We start from the raw sequence: 23,495 nt of genomic DNA, 5'->3' as shown, positions 1-23,495 counted from the left end.
GATCATAGTCTGGGCTCACGTATTGGGCTTAAACTGTGTGAGTGGAAGCAGGTCAATGTCGTCAGGTGTCTCTGGTGGTCCAGCGCAGTCACGCCACGTCACCAGTCGAGGTCCTTCGCTGGTTGCGATGAGGACGAGACTGTACCTGGGCAGGCTCGTCGTGACGTCATTTCTCACAGGACTACCTCCCAGCGTACCTTAGAGCACAGCAACAACACTCAACAACTTGCACATGCTCCACTACATCAGTGTACAATTATCAGATTCACATAAAATAATGCAAACTTTATTTTCTTTTTTCTGTATTTTCACCGATTGATACCAAAAGTATAGAACAAAAGCTAGTTAAAATTCATTTGCAGTTTTTCTGGTAAATACTACACATGCAAATTTCATATTCATTTTGTATTTGTCAAATAAAACTAATGTAATCAGTACCGAATAAGTTTTTTTTCTCTATAATAATACTGATCACATTAGGAACACTTTCCTGATACATTCCACACTTGTTACTTTTATTTACTACTGTAAAAACCATTTAAAATTAAACTTTTTATTGTGCACAAACATTTGTCAATATTTACATAGTAATGTGCTATATCACATTTGCAATGATAAATTAGAATCGAAATATTTAAGTTAAAAAATTAGTTTAGATTGACTCCTAACATTAAGTGAACATTTTTAATGTTATGCCTGTTGTATTATAATCAAGCAGGGTTGTTGTCTACAGGTGAAATTATTTTAGTAGAAGCTCTGACGTCAGAAACTCACGTAATCAATATGTGACATATAAGATCTTTTAATATTGTTGACTTTTGTATGAATAGTTCGATGGGCTTATGAAAATTTCCGTTCTTTAAATATGGCATATTCTGCAATTAATTAGTAGCCTATTTCACTGTAAAATTTATACCTGCTGAATACATTCTCATTATTATCATGATACTGTGGAAAAGTACATAGCCATTTTAACTTTTTTAATAATAAGTAATGTAGGCAACTATAATTTTGAACCACATATTGAGGTATGCTAGGCAGTCAGTCCAATCTGCCAAGTTCTGTACAATCCGAGAACCATAACTATGACTTGGCTAACTCTTTATATTTCTTTCCTATTCCTGCGGCCAAGAAGTATCACATTCGAGGGATGAAATTTTACCACTGCTCTCTGTCCTTCCAGGCATGCCACACTAACAGCGGTACAATAACCCAAGTGATAAAAAAAGCTTTCGCTCTTGCATGTAATAAAGCGAATTCACAGAGTTCAGATGGAAAATTAAATTATAGTTTGGTGAAATTATGTGCTCCATACTATAATAATGTACATTCATGTCAGCAATCATCAAAATAATATTTTTTTACAGCTATGCCAGCAAACTATTTGTTCATTTTCAGGACCAAAAGCAAGCTGGTATTCAGCTGGCATGTGCTCCCTACTCTATGGTCATGACATGAGCACTCGAGTGACTTTTGTCCACTCTATGACTGTCACGGAGACTACAGAGCTGGAACAGGCTCACGTGGGCTCGGTAAATAGGCGATACCGTTAGGCAACACACCGGTTCACTGAATGTTCCACCTTCAGGCTAGCCTGCACAGTCATGTACACGCTCGAGAACTTGTGCTAGAGGTCGTATCACTGCTCAAGTCGTTCAAGTGGGATTCGGCTGCTCCATGACTACAGTTTTCCTGTTGGCTCTCGGAGTCGGTTAGCTGCAGATGTGCATGTAGTAGGTGCAATAAGTACATGTTATCTATGGCATTTAAAAAATATAAATTGATATTATTTATTTTAATTAATTGATAAGTGTCTTTTTAAAAGTTCAAAAAATAAATCTGGAATATCTAGCAATAAAAACACTTATTGCAGCAATAATGTACTAAATGGTTGTTTTGAAATGTATTAGTCTCAATGATGTCGCATATTCTTCTAACAGCCAGATATAATTCAAGTACATTCATGTATTATCAATTCCATGACTGTCCAACAGTGTTTCCTACAACCAGTTTGTTCCGTCGACCACAGAGAAGAGTATGACCGATGACACTTGAACGTACAGAACTGAAGCAGTGCAGGAGAATCGGCTCGCACCTGCTTCTCCCGTAGCTAGATGTCTAGATGTCGACCCTGCTGCAAGGCTGCAGACCCGCCTGGCGCGACGAGTCCTTCTGGATCAGGTACTCTATGGAGAAGAGGGCGGGCCTGCTGGCCGGAGGGCGGGGATTGGTCGCTTGGGGAGCACTGGTGGTGGGGCGAGGCAGGGTCCTCGACTGCGTCTCAACTCCCACGCAGCAGGAGACATACTCCCCATGACTCTTGTCTTTGCTCCTCTGGAACACAGCAGAACCAACCGTGCAGCACTCGTTTGATCCAGTGACGTGTGGCGCACATTTCGACCAACTCAAATAAGATGAGAAGTCAAACATAAAGGCATAGATGCTTGTGCCATAGGGTTATACACATTAATACTAGAACTAACATTCTTTTATTTAGAATGTGTACATATAAGCATTATAAATAATGAATCATTTTGATTTTAGAAACCAAATCCTGTAACCTCTATACTCTGGGCAAGAAGCAACCAAACAGGAGCCCCCTTCCTGAAGCTAGAGCTCTCAGACCATTTCTGATAGAAGTTTTCCTGCTCAAACATTTTCAAGAAAAGTTGGCTCCACAGTACAGTGGTGGGATTATAAGCATCAAGACAGACTTAGACAGCTTGCTGCTGATTTCTTCCACATATTCACAATACATCTAGTACCATCTATGGCTTCCAGTAATAAGAACTGTGCTGTCCTCTATTCTCTTGAGAACGATTTATATTTGGCCAGATATAAGGCACTATACTAACAAGATGTGGTGACAAACTGAAATTTACTTTTGTTCCCCTAAAATCTTTTAAACAATAGTATGCTAATTTCTACTGCAGCTATTACATTTTTATGCCAAATTCGTACTCGTGTTGGAAGTATCTGGAAGGAATTAAGCTCATCATAATAAAGTATAATGAAATGCTAATTGACAGCAGGGGCCTCCATTAAATTAAAATACATTTGTAACTTGGAATCTCACTGAACTTTACTACTAGTTTATGTGAAGCAAAAAGTACCATCTCAATTAAATTGAAAAGGTGTGTACACCCAGTCTTCAAACTTTTGTTTAATGTAAATTTTTTAACCATAACTTCTTTAAATCAACTACTCGCTAGATTATAAGAGTGAAGTAAACAATCAATTAAACTTCTTATCATTATATGCTGCTAATGCCATCAAAATATCATTTCACCAGTTAACAACACAAACATTGATTTTTTTGGTCTAATCTCTGCAAGTAATTATTTAACATTATTTATGGTTCTAGTTGAGAGGCATCAAAGAAAATAATATCAGTAGGTACTTATGTCTAAGCTGTCTATAAGAAATAGTATGCGACAAAACAACATGTTCATGAACAGTGAACTGTTTCAAACAAAATATACTGAAAAAGTTCGATAATTTTCTTTCTTATTTCACACTAAAATATGTACTGGCCCTACGAAGACAAGTTTCGAAGAATTGTTACTTTATTAGGAGATATTTCATTTACAAATAAATTGTAGACAAAATGTAATTTTAACAAGGGCATTCACAAATATTCTATTTTCTCGAGCTTTCTTTGTACATCCCAGAAAGAAAGAAATAATTGAGCATGTATGTAGAGCACCAGGACACCATGGAGGTTGTGAGGAGTCTCGGGAGGATGGGGGTCTATGATGGCGGCCTGGTCCAGCCACTGGTGAGAGTTGCATGTATGTAGAGCACCAGGACACCATGGAGGTTGTGAGGAGTCTCGGGAGGATGGGGTCTAGGATGGCGGCCTGGTCCAGCCACTGGTGAGAGTTGCATGTATGTAGAGCACCAGGACACCATGGAGGTTGTGAGGAGTCTCGGGAGGATGGGGTCTATGATGGCGGCCTGGTCCAGCCACTGGTGAGAGTTGCATGTATGTAGAGCACCAGGACACCATGGAGGTTGTGAGGAGTCTCGGGAGGATGGGGTCTAGGATGGCGGCCTGGTCCAGCCACTGATGAGGGTTGCATGTATGTAGAGCACCAGGACACCACGGAGGTTGTGAGGAGTCTCGGGAGGATGGGGTCTAGGATGGCGGCCTGGTCCAGCCACTGATGAGGGTTGCATGTATGTAGAGCACCAGGACACCACGGAGGTTGTGAGGAGTCTCGGGAGGATGGGGTCTAGGATGGCGGCCTGGTCCAGCCACTGGTGAGAGTTGCATGTATGTAGAGCACCAGGACACCATGGAGGTTGTGAGGAGTCTCGGGAGGATGGGGGTCTAGGATGGCGGCCTGGTCCAGCCACTGGTGAGAGTTGCATGTATGTAGAGCACCAGGACACCATGGAGGTTGTGAGGAGTGTCGGGAGGATGGGGTCTAGGATGGCGGCCTGGTCCAGCCACTGGTGAGGGTTGCATGTATGTAGAGCACCAGGACACCATGGAGGTTGTGAGGAGTCTCGGGAGGATGGGGTCTATGATGGCGGCCTGGTCCAGCCACTGGTGAGAGTTGCATGTATGTAGAGCACCAGGACACCATGGAGGTTGTGAGGAGTGTCGGGAGGATGGGGTCTAGGATGGCGGCCTGGTCCAGCCACTGGTGAGAGTTGCATGTATGTAGAGCACCAGGACACCATGGAGGTTGTGAGGAGTCTCGGGAGGATGGGGTCTATGATGGCGGCCTGGTCCAGCCACTGGTGAGAGTTGCATGTATGTAGAGCACCAGGACACCATGGAGGTTGTGAGGAGTGTCGGGAGGATGGGGTCTAGGATGGCGGCCTGGTCCAGCCACTGGTGAGAGTTGCATGTATGTAGAGCACCAGGACACCACGGAGGTTGTGAGGAGTCTCGGGAGGATGGGGGTCTATGATGGCGGCCTGGTCCAGCCACTGGTGAGAGTTGCATGTATGTAGAGCACCGGGACACCATGGAGGTTGTGAGGAGTCTCGGGAGGATGGGGTCTATGATGGCGGCCTGGTCCAGCCACTGGTGAGGGTTGCATGTATGTAGAGCACCAGGACACCATGGAGGTTGTGAGGAGTCTCGGGAAGATGGGGGTCTAGGATGGCGGCCTGGTCCAGCCACTGATGAGGGTTGCATGTATGTAGAGCACCAGGACACCATGGAGGTTGTGAGGAGTCTCGGGAGGATGGGGTCTATGATGGCGGCCTGGTCCAGCCACTGGTGAGAGTTGCATGTATGTAGAGCACCAGGACACCATGGAGGTTGTGAGGAGTCTCGGGAGGATGGGGTCTATGATGGCGGCCTGGTCCAGCCACTGGTGAGAGTTGCATGTATGTAGAGCACCAGGACACCACGGAGGTTGTGAGGAGTCTCGGGAGGATGGGGGTCTATGATGGCGGCCTGGTCCAGCCACTGATGAGGGTAGCATGCATGTAGAGCACCAGGACACCATGGAGGTTGTGAGGAGTCTCGGGAGGATGGGGTCTATGATGGCGGCCTGGTCCAGCCACTGGTGAGAGTTGCATGTATGTAGAGCACCAGGACACCATGGAGGTTGTGAGGAGTGTCGGGAGGATGGGGTCTAGGATGGCGGCCTGGTCCAGCCACTGGTGAGGGTTGCATGTATGTAGAGCACCAGGACACCATGGAGGTTGTGAGGAGTCTCGGGAGGATGGGGTCTATGATGGCGGCCTGGTCCAGCCACTGGTGAGAGTTGCATGTATGTAGAGCACCAGGACACCATGGAGGTTGTGAGGAGTGTCGGGAGGATGGGGTCTAGGATGGCGGCCTGGTCCAGCCACTGGTGAGAGTTGCATGTATGTAGAGCACCAGGACACCATGGAGGTTGTGAGGAGTCTCGGGAGGATGGGGTCTATGATGGCGGCCTGGTCCAGCCACTGGTGAGAGTTGCATGTATGTAGAGCACCAGGACACCATGGAGGTTGTGAGGAGTCTCGGGAGGATGGGGTCTATGATGGCGGCCTGGTCCAGCCACTGGTGAGAGTTGCATGTATGTAGAGCACCAGGACACCATGGAGGTTGTGAGGAGTGTCGGGAGGATGGGGTCTAGGATGGCGGCCTGGTCCAGCCACTGGTGAGGGTTGCATGTATGTAGAGCACCAGGACACCATGGAGGTTGTGAGGAGTCTCGGGAGGATGGGGTCTAGGATGGCGGCCTGGTCCAGCCACTGGTGAGGGTTGCATGTATGTAGAGCACCAGGACACCATGGAGGTTGTGAGGAGTGTCGGGAGGATGGGGTCTAGGATGGCGGCCTGGTCTAGCCACTGGTGAGGGTTGCATGTATGTAGAGCACCAGGACACCATTGAGGTTGTGAGGAGTGTCGGGAGGATGGGGTCTAGGATGGCGGCCTGGTCCAGCCACTGGTGAGGGTTGCATGTATGTAGAGCACCAGGACACCATGGAGGTTGTGAGGAGTGTCGGGAGGATGGGGTCTAGGATGGCGGCCTGGTCCAGCCACTGGTGAGGGTTGCATGTATGTAGAGCACCAGGACACCATGGAGGTTGTGAGGAGTCTCGGGAGGATGGGGGTCTAGGATGGCGGCCTGGTCCAGCCACTGGTGAGGGTTGCATGTATGAAGAGCACCAGGACACCATGGAGGTTGTGAGGAGTCTCGGGAGGATGGGGTCTATGATGGCGGCCTGGTCCAGCCACTGGTGAGGGTTGCATGTATGTAGAGCACCAGGACACCACGGAGGTTGTGAGGAGTCTCGGGAGGATGGGGTCTATGATGGCGGCCTGGTCCAGCCACTGGTGAGGGTTGCATGCATGTAGAGCACCAATACACCATGGAGGTTGTGAGGAGTCTCGGGAAGATGGGGGTCTATGATGGCGGCCTGGTCCAGCCACTGGTGAGGGTTGCATGTATGTAGAGCACCAAGACACCATGGAGGTTGTGAGGAGTCTCGGGAAGATGGGGGTCTATGATGGCGGCCTGGTCCAGCCACTGGTGAGGGTTGCATGTATGTAGAGCACCAGGACACCATGGAGGTTGTGAGGAGTCTCGGGAGGATGGGGTCTAGGATGGCGGCCTGGTCCAGCCACTGGTGAGGGTTGCATGTATGTAGAGCACCAGGACACCATGGAGGTTGTGAGGAGTCTCGGGAAGATGGGGGTCTATGATGGCGGCCTGGTCCAGCCACTGGTGAGGGTTGCATGTATGTAGAGCACCAGGACACCGTGGAGGTTGTGAGGAGTCTCGGGAGGATGGGGTCTAGGATGGCGGCCTGGTCCAGCCACTGGTGAGGGTTGCATGTATGTAGAGCACCAGGACACCATGGAGGTTGTGAGGAGTCTCGGGAGGATGGGGGTCTAGGATGGCGGCCTGGTCCAGCCACTGGTGAGGGTTGCATGAATGTAGAGCACCAGGACACCATGGAGGTTGTGAGGAGTCTCGGGAGGATGGGGGTCTAGGATGGCGGCCTGGTCCAGCCACTGGTGAGGGTTGCATGTATGTAGAGCACCAGGACACCATGGAGGTTGTGAGGAGTCTCAGGAGGATGGGGTCTAGGATGGCGGCCTGGTCCAGCCACTGGTGAGGGTTGCATGTATGTAGAGCACCAGGACACCATGGAGGTTGTGAGGAGTCTCGGGAAGATGGGGGTCTAGGATGGCGGCCTGGTCCAGCCACTGGTGAGGGTCGCATGTATGTAGAGCACCAGGACACCATGGAGGTTGTGAGGAGTCTCGGGAGGATGGGGTCTATGATGGCGGCCTGGTCCAGCCACTGGTGAGAGTTGCATGCATGTAGAGCACCAGGACACCATGGAGGTTGTGAGGAGTCTCGGGAGGATGGGGTCTATGATGGCGGCCTGGTCCAGCCACTGGTGAGAGTTGCATGCATGTAGAGCACCAGGACACCATGGAGGTTGTGAGGAGTCTCGGGAGGATGGGGTCTATGATGGCGGCCTGGTCCAGCCACTGGTGAGGGTTGCATGTATGTAGAGCACCAGGACACCATGGAGGTTGTAAGGAGTCTCGGGAGGATGGGGTCTAGGATGGCGGCCTGGTCCAGCCACTGGTGAGGGTTGCATGCATGTAGAGCACCAGGACACCATGGAGGTTGTGAGGAGTCTCGGGAGGATGGGGGTCTAGGATGGCGGCCTGGTCCAGCCACTGGTGAGAGTTGCATGCATGTAGAGCACCAGGACACCACGGAGGTTGTAAGGAGTCTCGGGAGGATGGGGGTCTAGGATGGCGGCCTGGTCCAGCCACTGATGAGGGTTGCATGCATGTAGAGCACCAGGACACCACGGAGGTTGTAAGGAGTCTCGGGAGGATGGGGGTCTAGGATGGCGGCCTGGTCCAGCCACTGGTGAGAGTTGCATGCATGTAGAGCACCAGGACACCATGGAGGTTGTGAGGAGTCTCGGGAGGATGGGGGTCTAGGATGGCGGCCTGGTCCAGCCACTGGTGAGAGTTGCATGCATGTAGAGCACCAGGACACCATGGAGGTTGTGAGGAGTCTCGGGAGGATGGGGTCTAGGATGGCGGCCTGGTCCAGCCACTGGTGAGAGTTGCATGTATGTAGAGCACCAGGACACCATGGAGGTTGTAAGGAGTCTCGGGAGGATGGGGGTCTAGGATGGCGGCCTGGTCCAGCCACTGGTGAGGGTTGCATGCATGTAGAGCACCAGGACACCACGGAGGTTGTAAGGAGTCTCGGGAGGATGGGGGTCTAGGATGGCGGCCTGGTCCAGCCACTGGTGAGAGTTGCATGCATGTAGAGCACCAGGACACCACGGAGGTTGTAAGGAGTCTCGGGAGGATGGGGGTCTAGGATGGCGGCCTGGTCCAGCCACTGGTGAGAGTTGCATGTATGTAGAGCACCAGGACACCACGGAGGTTGTAAGGAGTCTCGGGAGGATGGGGGTCTAGGATGGCGGCCTGGTCCAGCCACTGGTGAGAGTTGCATGTATGTAGAGCACCAGGACACCATGGAGGTTGTGAGGAGTCTCGGGAGGATGGGGTCTAGGATGGCAGCCTGGTCCAGCCACTGGTGAGGGTTGCATGCATGTAGAGCACCAGGACACCACGGAGGTTGTGAGGAGTCTCAGGAAGATGGGGGTCTAGGATGGCGGCCTGGTCCAGCCACTGGTGAGAGTTGCATGTATGTAGAGCACCAGGACACCACGGAGGTTGTAAGGAGTCTCGGGAGGATGGGGGTCTAGGATGGCGGCCTGGTCCAGCCACTGGTGAGAGTTGCATGCATGTAGAGCACCAGGACACCACGGAGGTTGTAAGGAGTCTCGGGAGGATGGGGGTCTAGGATGGCGGCCTGGTCCAGCCACTGATGAGGGTTGCATGTATGTAGAGCACCAGGACACCATGGAGGTTGTGAGGAGTCTCGGGAGGATGGGGTGTAGGATGGCGGCCTGGTCCAGCCACTGGTGAGGGTTGCATGCATGTAGAGCACCAGGACACCACGGAGGTTGTGAGGAGTCTCGGGAAGATGGGGGTCTAGGATGGCGGCCTGGTCCAGCCACTGGTGAGAGTTGCATGTATGTAGAGCACCAGGACACCACGGAGGTTGTAAGGAGTCTCGGGAGGATGGGGGTCTAGGATGGCGGCCTGGTCCAGCCACTGGTGAGAGTTGCATGCATGTAGAGCACCAGGACACCATGGAGGTTGTGAGGAGTCTCGGGAGGATGGGGTCTAGGATGGCGGCCTGGTCCAGCCACTGGTGAGAGTTGCATGTATGTAGAGCACCAGGACACCACGGAGGTTGTAAGGAGTCTCGGGAGGATGGGGGTCTAGGATGGCGGACTGGTCCAGCCACTGGTGAGAGTTGCATGCATGTAGAGCACCAGGACACCACGGAGGTTGTAAGGAGTCTCGGGAGGATGGGGGTCTAGGATGGCGGCCTGGTCCAGCCACTGGTGAGAGTTGCATGCATGTAGAGCACCAGGACACCACGGAGGTTGTAAGGAGTCTCGGGAGGATGGGGGTCTAGGATGGCGGCCTGGTCCAGCCACTGGTGAGAGTTGCATGCATGTAGAGCACCAGGACACCAAGGAGGTTGTAAGGAGTCTCGGGAGGATGGGGGTCTAGGATGGCGGCCTGGTCCAGCCACTGGTGAGGGTTGCATGCATGTAGAGCACCAGGACACCACGGAGGTTGTGAGGAGTCTCGGGAAGATGGGGGTCTAGGATGGCGGCCTGGTCCAGCCACTGGTGAGAGTTGCATGTATGTAGAGCACCTGGACACCATGGAGGTTGTAAGGAGTCTCGGGAGGATGGGGGTCTAGGATGGCGGCCTGGTCCAGCCACTGGTGAGAGTTGCATGCATGTAGAGCACCAGGACACCACGGAGGTTGTAAGGAGTCTCGGGAAGATGGGGGTCTAGGATGGCGGCCTGGTCCAGCCACTGGTGAGGGTTGCATGCATGTAGAGCACCAGGACACCACGGAGGTTGTGAGGAGTCTCGGGAAGATGGGGGTCTAGGATGGCGGCCTGGTCCAGCCACTGGTGAGAGTTGCATGTATGTAGAGCACCAGGACACCATGGAGGTTGTAAGGAGTCTCGGGAGGATGGGGGTCTAGGATGGCGGCCTGGTCCAGCCACTGGTGAGAGTTGCATGCATGTAGAGCACCAGGACACCACGGAGGTTGTAAGGAGTCTCGGGAGGATGGGGGTCTAGGATGGCGGCCTGGTCCAGCCACTGATGAGGGTTGCATGTATGTAGAGCACCAGGACACCATGGAGGTTGTGAGGAGTCTCGGGAGGATGGGGTCTAGGATGGCGGCCTGGTCCAGCCACTGGTGAGGGTTGCATGCATGTAGAGCACCAGGACACCACGGAGGTTGTGAGGAGTCTCGGGAAGATGGGGGTCTAGGATGGCGGCCTGGTCCAGCCACTGATGAGGGTTGCATGCATGTAGAGCACCAGGACACCATGGAGGTTGTGAGGAGTCTCGGGAGGATGGGGTCTAGGATGGCGGCCTGGTCCAGCCACTGGTGAGAGTTGCATGTATGTAGAGCACCAGGACACCACGGAGGTTGTAAGGAGTCTCGGGAGGATGGGGGTCTAGGATGGCGGCCTGGTCCAGCCACTGGTGAGAGTTGCATGCATGTAGAGCACCAGGACACCACGGAGGTTGTGAGGAGTCTCGGGAGGATGGGGTCTAGGATGGCGGCCTGGTCCAGCCACTGGTGAGGGTTGCATGCATGTAGAGCACCAGGACACCACGGAGGTTGTAAGGAGTCTCGGGAGTTTGGGGGTCTAGGATGGCGGCCTGGTCCAGCGTCTAGTGAGAGTTGCATGCATGTAGAGCACCAGGACACCACGGAGGTTGTGAGGAGTCTCGGGAGGATGGGGTCTAGGATGGCGGCCTGGTCCAGCCACTGGTGAGGGTTGCATGTATGTAGAGCACCAGGACACCATGGAGGTTGTAAGGAGTCTCGGGAGGATGGGGGTCTAGGATGGCGGCCTGGTCCAGCCACTGGTGAGGGTTGCATGCATGTAGAGCACCAGGACACCACGGAGGTTGTAAGGAGTCTCGGGAGGATGGGGGTCTAGGATGGCGGCCTGGTCCAGCCACTGGTGAGGGTTGCATGTATGTAGAGCACCAGGACACCATGGAGGTTGTAAGGAGTCTCGGGAGGATGGGGGTCTAGGATGGCGGCCTGGTCCAGCCACTGGTGAGGGTTGCATGCATGTAGAGCACCAGGACACCATGGAGGTTGTGAGGAGTCTCGGGAGGATGGGGTCTAGGATGGCGGCCTGGTCCAGCCACTGGTGAGAGTTGCATGCATGTAGAGCACCAGGACACCACGGAGGTTGTGAGGAGTCTCGGGAGGATGGGGTCTAGGATGGCGGCCTGGTCCAGCCACTGGTGAGAGTTGCATGCATGTAGAGCACCAGGACACCACGGAGGTTGTAAGGAGTCTCGGGAGGATGGGGGTCTAGGATGGCGGCCTGGTCCAGCCACTGGTGAGGGTTGCATGCATGTAGAGCACCAGGACACCATGGAGGTTGTAAGGAGTCTCGGGAAGATGGGGTCTATGATGGCGGCCTGGTCCAGCCACTGGTGAGAGTTGCATGCATGTAGAGCACCAGGACACCACGGAGGTTGTAAGGAGTCTCGGGAGGATGGGGTCTAGGATGGCGGCCTGGTCCAGCCACTGGTGAGGGTTGCATGTATGTAGAGCACCAGGACACCATGGAGGTTGTGAGGAGTCTCGGGAGGATGGGGTCTAGGATGGCGGCCCGGTCCAGCCACTGGTGAGGGTTGCATGCATGTAGAGCACCAGGACACCATGGAGGTTGTGAGGAGTCTCGGGAGGATGGGGGTCTATGATGGCGGCCTGGTCCAGCCACTGGTGAGAGTTGCATGCATGTAGAGCACCAGGACACCATGGAGGTTGTGAGGAGTCTCGGGAGGATGGGGTCTAGGATGGCGGCCCGGTCCAGCCACTGGTGAGGGTTGCATGTATGTAGAGCACCAGGACACCATGGAGGTTGTAAGGAGTCTCGGGAAGATGGGGTCTATGATGGCGGCCTGGTCCAGCCACTGGTGAGAGTTGCATGCATGTAGAGCACCAGGACACCATGGAGGTTGTGAGGAGTCTCGGGAGGATGGGGGTCTATGATGGCGGCCTGGTCCAGCCACTGGTGAGAGTTGCATGCATGTAGAGCACCAGGACACCATGGAGGTTGTGAGGAGTCTCGGGAGGATGGGGGTCTATGATGGCGGCCTGGTCCAGCCACTGGTGAGAGTTGCATGCATGTAGAGCACCAGGACACCATGGAGGTTGTGAGGAGTCTCGGGAGGATGGGGTCTAGGATGGCGGCCCGGTCCAGCCACTGGTGAGGGTTGCATGTATGTAGAGCACCAGGACACCATGGAGGTTGTAAGGAGTCTCGGGAAGATGGGGTCTATGATGGCAGCCCGGTCCAGCCACTGGTGAGGGTTGCATGCATGTAGAGCACCAGGACACCATGGAGGTTGTGAGGAGTCTCGGGAGGATGGGGTCTAGGATGGCGGCCTGGTCCAGCCACTGGTGAGAGTTGCATGTATGTAGAGCACCAGGACACCACGGAGGTTGTAAGGAGTCTCGGGAGGATGGGGGTCTAGGATGGCGGACTGGTCCAGCCACTGGTGAGAGTTGCATGCATGTAGAGCACCAGGACACCACGGAGGTTGTAAGGAGTCTCGGGAGGATGGGGGTCTAGGATGGCGGCCTGGTCCAGCCACTGGTGAGAGTTGCATGCATGTAGAGCACCAGGACACCACGGAGGTTGTAAGGAGTCTCGGGAGGATGGGGGTCTAGGATGGCGGCCTGGTCCAGCCACTGGTGAGAGTTGCATGCATGTAGAGCACCAGGACACCAAGGAGGTTGTAAGGAGTCTCGGGAGGATGGGGGTCTAGGATGGCGGCCTGGTCCAGCCACTGGTGAGGGTTGCATGCATGTAGAGCACCAGGACACCACGGAGGTTGTGAGGAGTCTCGGGAAGATGGGGGTCTAGGATGGCGGCCTGGTCCAGGCACTGGTGAGAGTTGCATGTATGTAGAGCACCAGGACACCATGGAGGTTGTAAGGAGTCTCGGGAGGATGGGGGTCTAGGATGGCGGCCTGGTCCAGCCACTGGTGAGAGTTGCATGCATGTAGAGCACCAGGACACCACGGAGGTTGTAAGGAGTCTCGGGAAGATGGGGGTCTAGGATGGCGGCCTGGTCCAGCCACTGGTGAGGGTTGCATGCATGTAGAACACCAGGACATTACGGAGGTTGTGAGGAGTCTCGGGAAGATGGGGGTCTAGGATGGCGGCCTGGTCCAGCCACTGGTGAGAGTTGCATGTATGTAGAGCACCAGGACACCATGGAGGTTGTAAGGAGTCTCGGGAGGATGGGGGTCTAGGATGGCGGCCTGGTCCAGCCACTGGTGAGAGTTGCATGCATGTAGAGCACCAGGACACCACGGAGGTTGTAAGGAGTCTCGGGAGGATGGGGGTCTAGGATGGCGGCCTGGTCCAGCCACTGATGAGGGTTGCATGTATGTAGAGCACCAGGACACCATGGAGGTTGTGAGGAGTCTCGGGAGGATGGGGTCTAGGATGGCGGCCTGGTCCAGCCACTGGTGAGGGTTGCATGCATGTAGAGCACCAGGACACCACGGAGGTTGTGAGGAGTCTCGGGAAGATGGGGGTCTAGGATGGCGGCCTGGTCCAGCCACTGATGAGGGTTGCATGCATGTAGAGCACCAGGACACCATGAAGGTTGTGAGGAGTCTCGGGAGGATGGGGTCTAGGATGGCGGCCTGGTCCAGCCACTGGTGAGAGTTGCATGTATGTAGAGCACCAGGACACCACGGAGGTTGTAAGGAGTCTCGGGAGGATGGGGGTCTAGGATGGCGGCCTGGTCCAGCCACTGGTGAGAGTTGCATGCATGTAGAGCACCAGGACACCACGGAGGTTGTGAGGAGTCTCGGGAGGATGGGGTCTAGGATGGCGGCCTGGTCCAGCCACTGGTGAGGGTTGCATGCATGTAGAGCACCAGGACACCACGGAGGTTGTAAGGAGTCTCGGGAGTTTGGGGGTCTAGGATGGCGGCCTGGTCCAGCCACTAGTGAGAGTTGCATGCATGTAGAGCACCAGGACACCACGGAGGTTGTGAGGAGTCTCGGGAGGATGGGGTCTAGGATGGCGGCCTGGTCCAGCCACTGGTGAGGGTTGCATGTATGTAGAGCACCAGGACACCATGGAGGTTGTAAGGAGTCTCGGGAGGATGGGGGTCTAGGATGGCGGCCTGGTCCAGCCACTGGTGAGGGTTGCATGCATGTAGAGCACCAGGACACCACGGAGGTTGTAAGGAGTCTCGGGAGGATGGGGGTCTAGGATGGCGGCCTGGTCCAGCCACTGGTGAGGGTTGCATGTATGTAGAGCACCAGGACACCATGGAGGTTGTAAGGAGTCTCGGGAGGATGGGGGTCTAGGATGGCGGCCTGGTCCAGCCACTGGTGAGGGTTGCATGCATGTAGAGCACCAGGACACCATGGAGGTTGTGAGGAGTCTCGGGAGGATGGGGTCTAGGATGGCGGCCTGGTCCAGCCACTGGTGAGAGTTGCATGCATGTAGAGCACCAGGACACCACGGAGGTTGTGAGGAGTCTCGGGAGGATGGGGTCTAGGATGGCGGCCTGGTCCAGCCACTGGTGAGAGTTGCATGCATGTAGAGCACCAGGACACCACGGAGGTTGTAAGGAGTCTCGGGAGGATGGGGGTCTAGGATGGCGGCCTGGTCCAGCCACTGGTGAGGGTTGCATGCATGTAGAGCACCAGGACACCATGGAGGTTGTAAGGAGTCTCGGGAAGATGGGGTCTATGATGGCGGCCTGGTCCAGCCACTGGTGAGAGTTGCATGCATGTAGAGCACCAGGACACCACGGAGGTTGTAAGGAGTCTCGGGAGGATGGGGTCTAGGATGGCGGCCTGGTCCAGCCACTGGTGAGAGTTGCATGCATGTAGAGCACCAGGACACCACGGAGGTTGTAAGGAGTCTCGGGAGGATGGGGGTCTAGGATAACGGCCTGGTCCAGCCACTGGTGAGGGTTGCATGCATGTAGAGCACCAGGACACCACGGAGGTTGTAAGGAGTCTCGGGAGGATGGGGGTCTAGGATGGCGGCCTGGTCCAGCCACTGATGAGGGTTGCATGTATGTAGAGCACCAGGACACCATGGAGGTTGTGAGGAGTCTCGGGAGGATGGGGTCTAGGATGGCGGCCTGGTCCAGCCACTGGTGAGGGTTGCATGTATGTAGAGCACCAGGACACCATGGAGGTTGTAAGGAGTCTCGGGAGGATGGGGGTCTAGGATGGCGGCCTGGTCCAGCCACTGGTGAGGGTTGCATGTATGTAGAGCACCAGGACACCATGGAGGTTGTAAGGAGTCTCGGGAGGATGGGGGTCTAGGATGGCGGCCTGGTCCAGCCACTGGTGAGAGTTGCATGCATGTAGAGCACCAGGACACCATGGAGGTTGTGAGGAGTCTCGGGAGGATGGGGTCTAGGATGGCGGCCCGGTCCAGCCACTGGTGAGGGTTGCATGCATGTAGAGCACCAGGACACCACGGAGGTTGTAAGGAGTCTCGGGAAGATGGGGTCTATGATGGCGGCCCGGTCCAGCCACTGGTGAGGGTTGCATGCATGTAGAGCACCAGGACACCATGGAGGTTGTGAGGAGTCTCGGGAGGATGGGGTCTAGGATGGCGGCCTGGTCCAGCCACTGGTGAGGGTTGCATGTATGTAGAGCACCAGGACACCATGGAGGTTGTAAGGAGTCTCGGGAGGATGGGGGTCTAGGATGGCGGCCTGGTCCAGCCACTGGTGAGAGTTGCATGCATGTAGAGCACCAGGACACCACGGAGGTTGTAAGGAGTCTCGGGAGGATGGGGGTCTAGGATGGCGGCCTGGTCCAGCCACTGATGAGGGTTGCATGTATGTAGAGCTCCAGGACACCATGGAGGTTGTGAGGAGTCTCGGGAGGATGGGGTCTAGGATGGCGGCCTGGTCCAGCCACTGGTGAGGGTTGCATGCATGTAGAGCACCAGGACACCACGGAGGTTGTGAGGAGTCTCGGGAGGATGGGGTCTAGGATGGCGGCCCGGTCCAGCCACTGGTGAGGGTTGCATGCATGTAGAGCACCAGGACACCACGGAGGTTGTGAGGAGTCTCGGGAGGATGGGGTCTAGGATGGCGGCCTGGTCCAGCCACTGGTGAGAGTTGCATGCATGTAGAGCACCAGGACACCACGGAGGTTGTAAGGAGTCTCGGGAGGATGGGGGTCTAGGATGGCGGCCTGGTCCAGCCACTGATGAGGGTTGCATGTATGTAGAGCACCAGGACACCATGGAGGTTGTGAGGAGTCTCGGGAGGATGGGGTCTAGGATGGCGGCCCGGTCCAGCCACTGGTGAGGGTTGCATGCATGTAGAGCACCAGGACACCATGGAGGTTGTAAGGAGTCTCGGGAGGATGGGGGTCTAGGATGGCGGCCTGGTCCAGCCACTGATGAGGGTTGCATGTATGTAGAGCACCAGGACACCATGGAGGTTGTGAGGAGTCTCGGGAGGATGGGGGTCTAGGATGGCGGCCTGGTCCAGCCACTGGTGAGAGTTGCATGCATGTAGAGCACCAGGACACCATGGAGGTTGTGAGGAGTCTCGGGAGGATGGGGTCTAGGATGGCGGCCCGGTCCAGCCACTGGTGAGGGTTGCATGCATGTAGAGCACCAGGACACCATGGAGGTTGTGAGGAGTCTCGGGAGGATGGGGGTCTATGATGGCGGCCTGGTCCAGCCACTGGTGAGAATTGCATGCATGTAGAGCACCAGGACACCATGGAGGTTGTGAGGAGTCTCGGGAGGATGGGGTCTAGGATGGCGGCCCGGTCCAGCCACTGGTGAGGGTTGCATGCATGTAGAGCACCAGGACACCATGGAGGTTGTGAGAAGTCTCGGGAGGATGGGGGTCTATGATGGCGGCCTGGTCCAGCCACTGGTGAGGGTTGCATGCATGTAGAGCACCAGGACACCATGGAGGTTGTGAGGAGTCTCGGGAGGATGGGGTCTAGGATGGCGGCCCGGTCCAGCCACTGGTGAGGGTTGCATGCATGTAGAGCACCAGGACACCATGGAGGTTGTGAGGAGTCTCGGGAGGATGGGGGTCTAGGATGGCGGCCTGGTCCAGCCACTGATGAGGGTTGCATGTATGTAGAGCACCAGGACACCATGGAGGTTGTGAGGAGTCTCGGGAGGATGGGGTCTAGGATGGCGGCCTGGTCCAGCCACTGGTGAGGGTTGCATGCATGTAGAGCACCAGGACACCATGGAGGTTGTGAGGAGTCTCGGGAGGATGGGGTCTATGATGGCGGCCTGGTCCAGCCACTGGTGAGGGTTGCATGCATGTAGAGCACCAGGACACCATGGAGGTTGTGAGGAGTCTCGGGAGGATGGGGTCTAGGATGGCGGCCCGGTCCAGCCACTGGTGAGGGTTGCATGCATGTAGAGCACCAGGACACCATGGAGGTTGTGAGGAGTCTCGGGAGGATGGGGTCTAGGATGGCGGCCCGGTCCAGCCACTGGTGAGGGTTGCATGCATGTAGAGCACCAGGACACCATGGAGGTTGTGAGGAGTCTCGGGAGGATGGGGTCTAGGATGGCGGCCCGGTCCAGCCACTGGTGAGGGTTGCATGCATGTAGAGCACCAGGACACCATGGAGGTTGTGAGGAGTCTCGGGAGGATGGGGGTCTAGGATGGCGGCCTGGTCCAGCCACTGGTGAGAATTGCATGCATGTAGAGCACCAGGACACCATGGAGGTTGTGAGGAGTCTCGGGAGGATGGGGTCTAGGATGGCGGCCCGGTCCAGCCACTGGTGAGGGTTGCATGTATGTAGAGCACCAGGACACCATAGAGGTTGTAAGGAGTCTCGGGAGGATGGGGGTCTAGGATGGCGGCCTGGTCCAGCCACTGGTGAGGGTTGCATGCATGTAGAGCACCAGGACACCATGGAGGTTGTAAGGAGTCTCGGGAAGATGGGGTCTATGATGGCGGCCTGGTCCAGCCACTGGTGAGAGTTGCATGCATGTAGAGCACCAGGACACCATGGAGGTTGTGAGGAGTCTCGGGAGGATGGGGGTCTATGATGGCTGCCTGGTCCAGCCACTGGTGAGAGTTGCATGCATGTAGAGCACCAGGACACCATGGAGGTTGTGAGGAGTCTCGGGAGGATGGGGGTCTATAATGGCGGCCTGGTCCAGCCACTGGTGAGAGTTGCATGCATGTAGAGCACAAGGACACCATGGAGGTTGTGAGGAGTCTCGGGAGGATGGGGTCTAGGATGGCGGCCCGGTCCAGCCACTGGTGAGGTTTGCATGTATGTAGAGCACCAGGACACCATGGAGGTTGTAAGGAGTCTCGGGAAGATGGGGTCTATGATGGCGGCCTGGTCCAGCCACTGGTGAGGGTTGCATGTATGTAGAGCACCAGGACACCATGGAGGTTGTAAGGAGTCTCGGGAAGATGGGGTCTAGGATGGCGGCCTGGTCCAGCCACTGGTGAGAGTTGCATGCATGTAGAGCACCAGGACACCACGGAGGTTGTAAGGAGTCTCGGGAGGATGGGGTCTAGGATGGCGGCCTGGTCCAGCCACTGGTGAGGGTTGCATGTATGTAGAGCACCAGGACACCATGGAGGTTGTGAGGAGTCTCGGGAGGATGGGGTCTAGGATGGCGGCCCGGTCCAGCCACTGGTGAGGGTTGCATGCATGTAGAGCACCAGGACACCATGGAGGTTGTGAGGAGTCTCGGGAGGATGGGGGTCTATGATGGCGGCCTGGTCCAGCCACTGGTGAGAGTTGCATGCATGTAGAGCACCAGGACACCATGGAGGTTGTGAGGAGTCTCGGGAGGATGGGGTCTAGGATGGCGGCCCGGTCCAGCCACTGGTGAGGGTTGGATGTATGTAGAGCACCAGGACACCATGGAGGTTGTAAGGAGTCTCGGGAAGATGGGGTCTATGATGGCGGCCTGGTCCAGCCACTGGTGAGAGTTGCATGCATGTAGAGCACCAGGACACCATGGAGGTTGTGAGGAGTCTCGGGAGGATGGGGTCTAGGATGGCGGCCTGGTCCAGCCACTGGTGAGGGTTGCATGTATGTAGAGCACCAGGACACCATGGATGTTGTGAGGAGTCTCGGGAGGATAGGGTCTAGGATGGCGGCCTGGTCCAGCCACTGATGAGGGTTGCATGCATGTAGAGCACCAGGACACCATGGAGGTTGTGAGGAGTCTCGGGAGGATGGGGTCTAGGATGGCGGCCTGGTCCAGCCACTGGTGAGGGTTGCATGTATGTAGAGCACCAGGACACCATGGAGGTTGTGAGGAGTCTCGGGAGGATGGGGTCTAGGATGGCGGCCTGGTCCAGCCACTGATGAGGGTTGCATGCATGTAGAGCACCAGGACACCATGGAGGTTGTGAGGAGTCTCGGGAGGATGGGGTCTAGGATGGCGGCCTGGTCCAGCCACTGGTGAGGGTTGCATGCATGTAGAGCACCAGGACACCATGGAGGTTGTGAGGAGTCTCGGGAAGATGGGGGTCTAGGATGGCGGCCTGGTCCAGCCACTGGTGAGGGTTGCATGTATGTAGAGCACCAGGACACCATGGAGGTTGTAAGGAGTCTCGGGAAGATGGGGGTCTAGGATGGCGGCCTGGTCCAGCCACTGGTGAGGGTTGCATGTATGTAGAGCACCAGGACACCATGGAGGTTGTAAGGAGTCTCGGGAGGATGGGGGTCTAGGATGGCGGCCTGGTCCAGCCACTGGTGAGAGTTGCATGCATGTAGAGCACCAGGACACCACGGAGGTTGTAAGGAGTCTCGGGAGGATGGGGGTCTAGGATGGCGGCCTGGTCCAGCCACTGATGAGTGTTGCATGTATGTAGAGCACCAGGACACCATGGAGGTTGTGAGGAGTCTCGGGAGGATGGGGTCTAGGATGGCGGCCTGGTCCAGCCACTGGTGAGGGTTGCATGCATGTAGAGCACCAGGACACCACGGAGGTTGTGAGGAGTCTCGGGAGGATGGGGTCTAGGATGGCGGCCCGGTCCAGCCACTGGTGAGGGTTGCATGCATGTAGAGCACCAGGACACCACGGAGGTTGTGAGGAGTCTCGGGAGGATGGGGTCTAGGATGGCGGCCTGGTCCAGCCACTGGTGAGAGTTGCATGCATGTAGAGCACCAGGACACCACGGAGGTTGTAAGGAGTCTCGGGAGGATGGGGGTCTAGGATGGCGGCCTGGTCCAGCCACTGATGAGGGTTGCATGTATGTAGAGCACCAGGACACCATGGAGGTTGTGAGGAGTCTCGGGAGGATGGGGTCTAGGATGGCGGCCCGGTCCAGCCACTGGTGAGGGTTGCATGCATGTAGAGCACCAGGACACCATGGAGGTTGTAAGGAGTCTCGGGAGGATGGGGGTCTAGGATGGCGGCCTGGTCCAGCCACTGATGAGGGTTGCATGTATGTAGAGCAACAGGACACCATGGAGGTTGTGAGGAGTCTCGGGAGGATGGGGGTCTAGGATGGCGGCCTGGTCCAGCCACTGGTGAGAGTTGCATGCATGTAGAGCACCAGGACACCATGGAGGTTGTGAGGAGTCTCGGGAGGATGGGGTCTAGGATGGCGGCCCGGTCCAGCCACTGGTGAGGGTTGCATGCATGTAGAGCACCAGGACACCATGGAGGTTGTGAGGAGTCTCGGGAGGATGGGGGTCTATGATGGCGGCCTGGTCCAGCCACTGGTGAGAATTGCATGCATGTAGAGCACCAGGACACCATGGAGGTTGTGAGGAGTCTCGGGAGGATGGGGTCTAGGATGGCGGCCCGGTCCAGCCACTGGTGAGGGTTGCATGCATGTAGAGCACCAGGACACCATGGAGGTTGTGAGGAGTCTCGGGAGGATGGGGGTCTATGATGGCGGCCTGGTCCAGCCACTGGTGAGGGTTGCATGCATGTAGAGCACCAGGACACCATGGAGGTTGTGAGGAGTCTCGGGAGGATGGGGTCTAGGATGGCGGCCCGGTCCAGCCACTGGTGAGGGTTGCATGCATGTAGAGCACCAGGACACCATGGAGGTTGTGAGGAGTCTCGGGAGGATGGGGGTCTAGGATGGCGGCCTGGTCCAGCCACTGATGAGGGTTGCATGTATGTAGAGCACCAGGACACCATGGAGGTTGTGAGGAGTCTCGGGAGGATGGGGTCTAGGATGGCGGCCTGGTCCAGCCACTGGTGAGGGTTGCATGCATGTAGAGCACCAGGACACCATGGAGGTTGTGAGGAGTCTCGGGAGGATGGGGTCTATGATGGCGGCCTGGTCCAGCCACTGGTGAGGGTTGCATGCATGTAGAGCACCAGGACACCATGGAGGTTGTGAGGAGTCTCGGGAGGATGGGGTCTAGGATGGCGGCCCGGTCCAGCCACTGGTGAGGGTTGCATGCATGTAGAGCACCAGGACACCATGGAGGTTGTGAGGAGTCTCGGGAGGATGGGGTCTAGGATGGCGGCCCGGTCCAGCCACTGGTGAGGGTTGCATGCATGTAGAGCACCAGGACACCATGGAGGTTGTGAGGAGTCTCGGGAGGATGGGGTCTAGGATGGCGGCCCGGTCCAGCCACTGGTGAGGGTTGCATGCATGTAGAGCACCAGGACACCATGGAGGTTGTGAGGAGTCTCGGGAGGATGGGGGTCTAGGATGGCGGCCTGGTCCAGCCACTGGTGAGAATTGCATGCATGTAGAGCACCAGGACACCATGGAGGTTGTGAGGAGTCTCGGGAGGATGGGGTCTAGGATGGCGGCCCGGTCCAGCCACTGGTGAGGGTTGCATGTATGTAGAGCACCAGGACACCATAGAGGTTGTAAGGAGTCTCGGGAGGATGGGGGTCTAGGATGGCGGCCTGGTCCAGCCACTGGTGAGGGTTGCATGCATGTAGAGCACCAGGACACCATGGAGGTTGTAAGGAGTCTCGGGAAGATGGGGTCTATGATGGCGGCCTGGTCCAGCCACTGGTGAGAGTTGCATGCATGTAGAGCACCAGGACACCATGGAGGTTGTGAGGAGTCTCGGGAGGATGGGGGTCTATGATGGCGGCCTGGTCCAGCCACTGGTGAGAGTTGCATGCATGTAGAGCACCAGGACACCATGGAGGTTGTGAGGAGTCTCGGGAGGATGGGGGTCTATGATGGCGGCCTGGTCCAGCCACTGGTGAGAGTTGCATGCATGTAGAGCACCAGGACACCATGGAGGTTGTGAGGAGTCTCGGGAGGATGGGGTCTAGGATGGCGGCCCGGTCCAGCCACTGGTGAGGTTTGCATGTATGTAGAGCACCAGGACACCATGGAGGTTGTAAGGAGTCTCGGGAAGATGGGGTCTATGATGGCGGCCTGGTCCAGCCACTGGTGAGGGTTGCATGTATGTAGAGCACCAGGACACCATGGAGGTTGTAAGGAGTCTCGGGAAGATGGGGTCTAGGATGGCGGCCTGGTCCAGCCACTGGTGAGAGTTGCATGCATGTAGAGCACCAGGACACCACGGAGGTTGTAAGGAGTCTCGGGAGGATGGGGTCTAGGATGGCGGCCTGGTCCAGCCACTGGTGAGGGTTGCATGTATGTAGAGCACCAGGACACCATGGAGGTTGTGAGGAGTCTCGGGAGGATGGGGTCTAGGATGGCGGCCCGGTCCAGCCACTGGTGAGGGTTGCATGCATGTAGAGCACCAGGACACCATGGAGGTTGTGAGGAGTCTCGGGAGGATGGGGGTCTATGATGGCGGCCTGGTCCAGCCACTGGTGAGAGTTGCATGCATGTAGAGCACCAGGACACCATGGAGGTTGTGAGGAGTCTCGGGAGGATGGGGTCTAGGATGGCGGCCCGGTCCAGCCACTGGTGAGGGTTGGATGTATGTAGAGCACCAGG

At 56.1% G+C, this 23,495-nt stretch overlaps 1 protein-coding gene across 1 annotated transcript in view; it reads right to left on the bottom strand.

Moving 5' to 3' along the window:
- Nucleotides 1–285: 285 nt before the first annotated feature.
- Nucleotides 286–23,495, bottom strand: part of LOC134540851 (fork head domain-containing protein L1-like) — a 43,379-nt gene continuing 20,169 nt past the window's right edge. The window contains exon 4 of the mRNA XM_063383848.1: nucleotides 286–2,334. Coding sequence (XP_063239918.1) covers nucleotides 2,119–2,334 — 216 coding nt within the window. The 3' untranslated portion in view covers nucleotides 286–2,118. The remainder of the gene's footprint in view (nucleotides 2,335–23,495) is intronic.

This window comes from Bacillus rossius, chromosome 17, assembly GCF_032445375.1.
Source record: "Bacillus rossius redtenbacheri isolate Brsri chromosome 17, Brsri_v3, whole genome shotgun sequence".
Lineage (NCBI taxonomy): Eukaryota > Metazoa > Arthropoda > Insecta > Phasmatodea > Bacillidae > Bacillus > Bacillus rossius.
The sequence above is the reverse complement of the archived record's forward strand: the minus strand, read 5'-3'. Positions and strand labels throughout refer to the sequence as shown.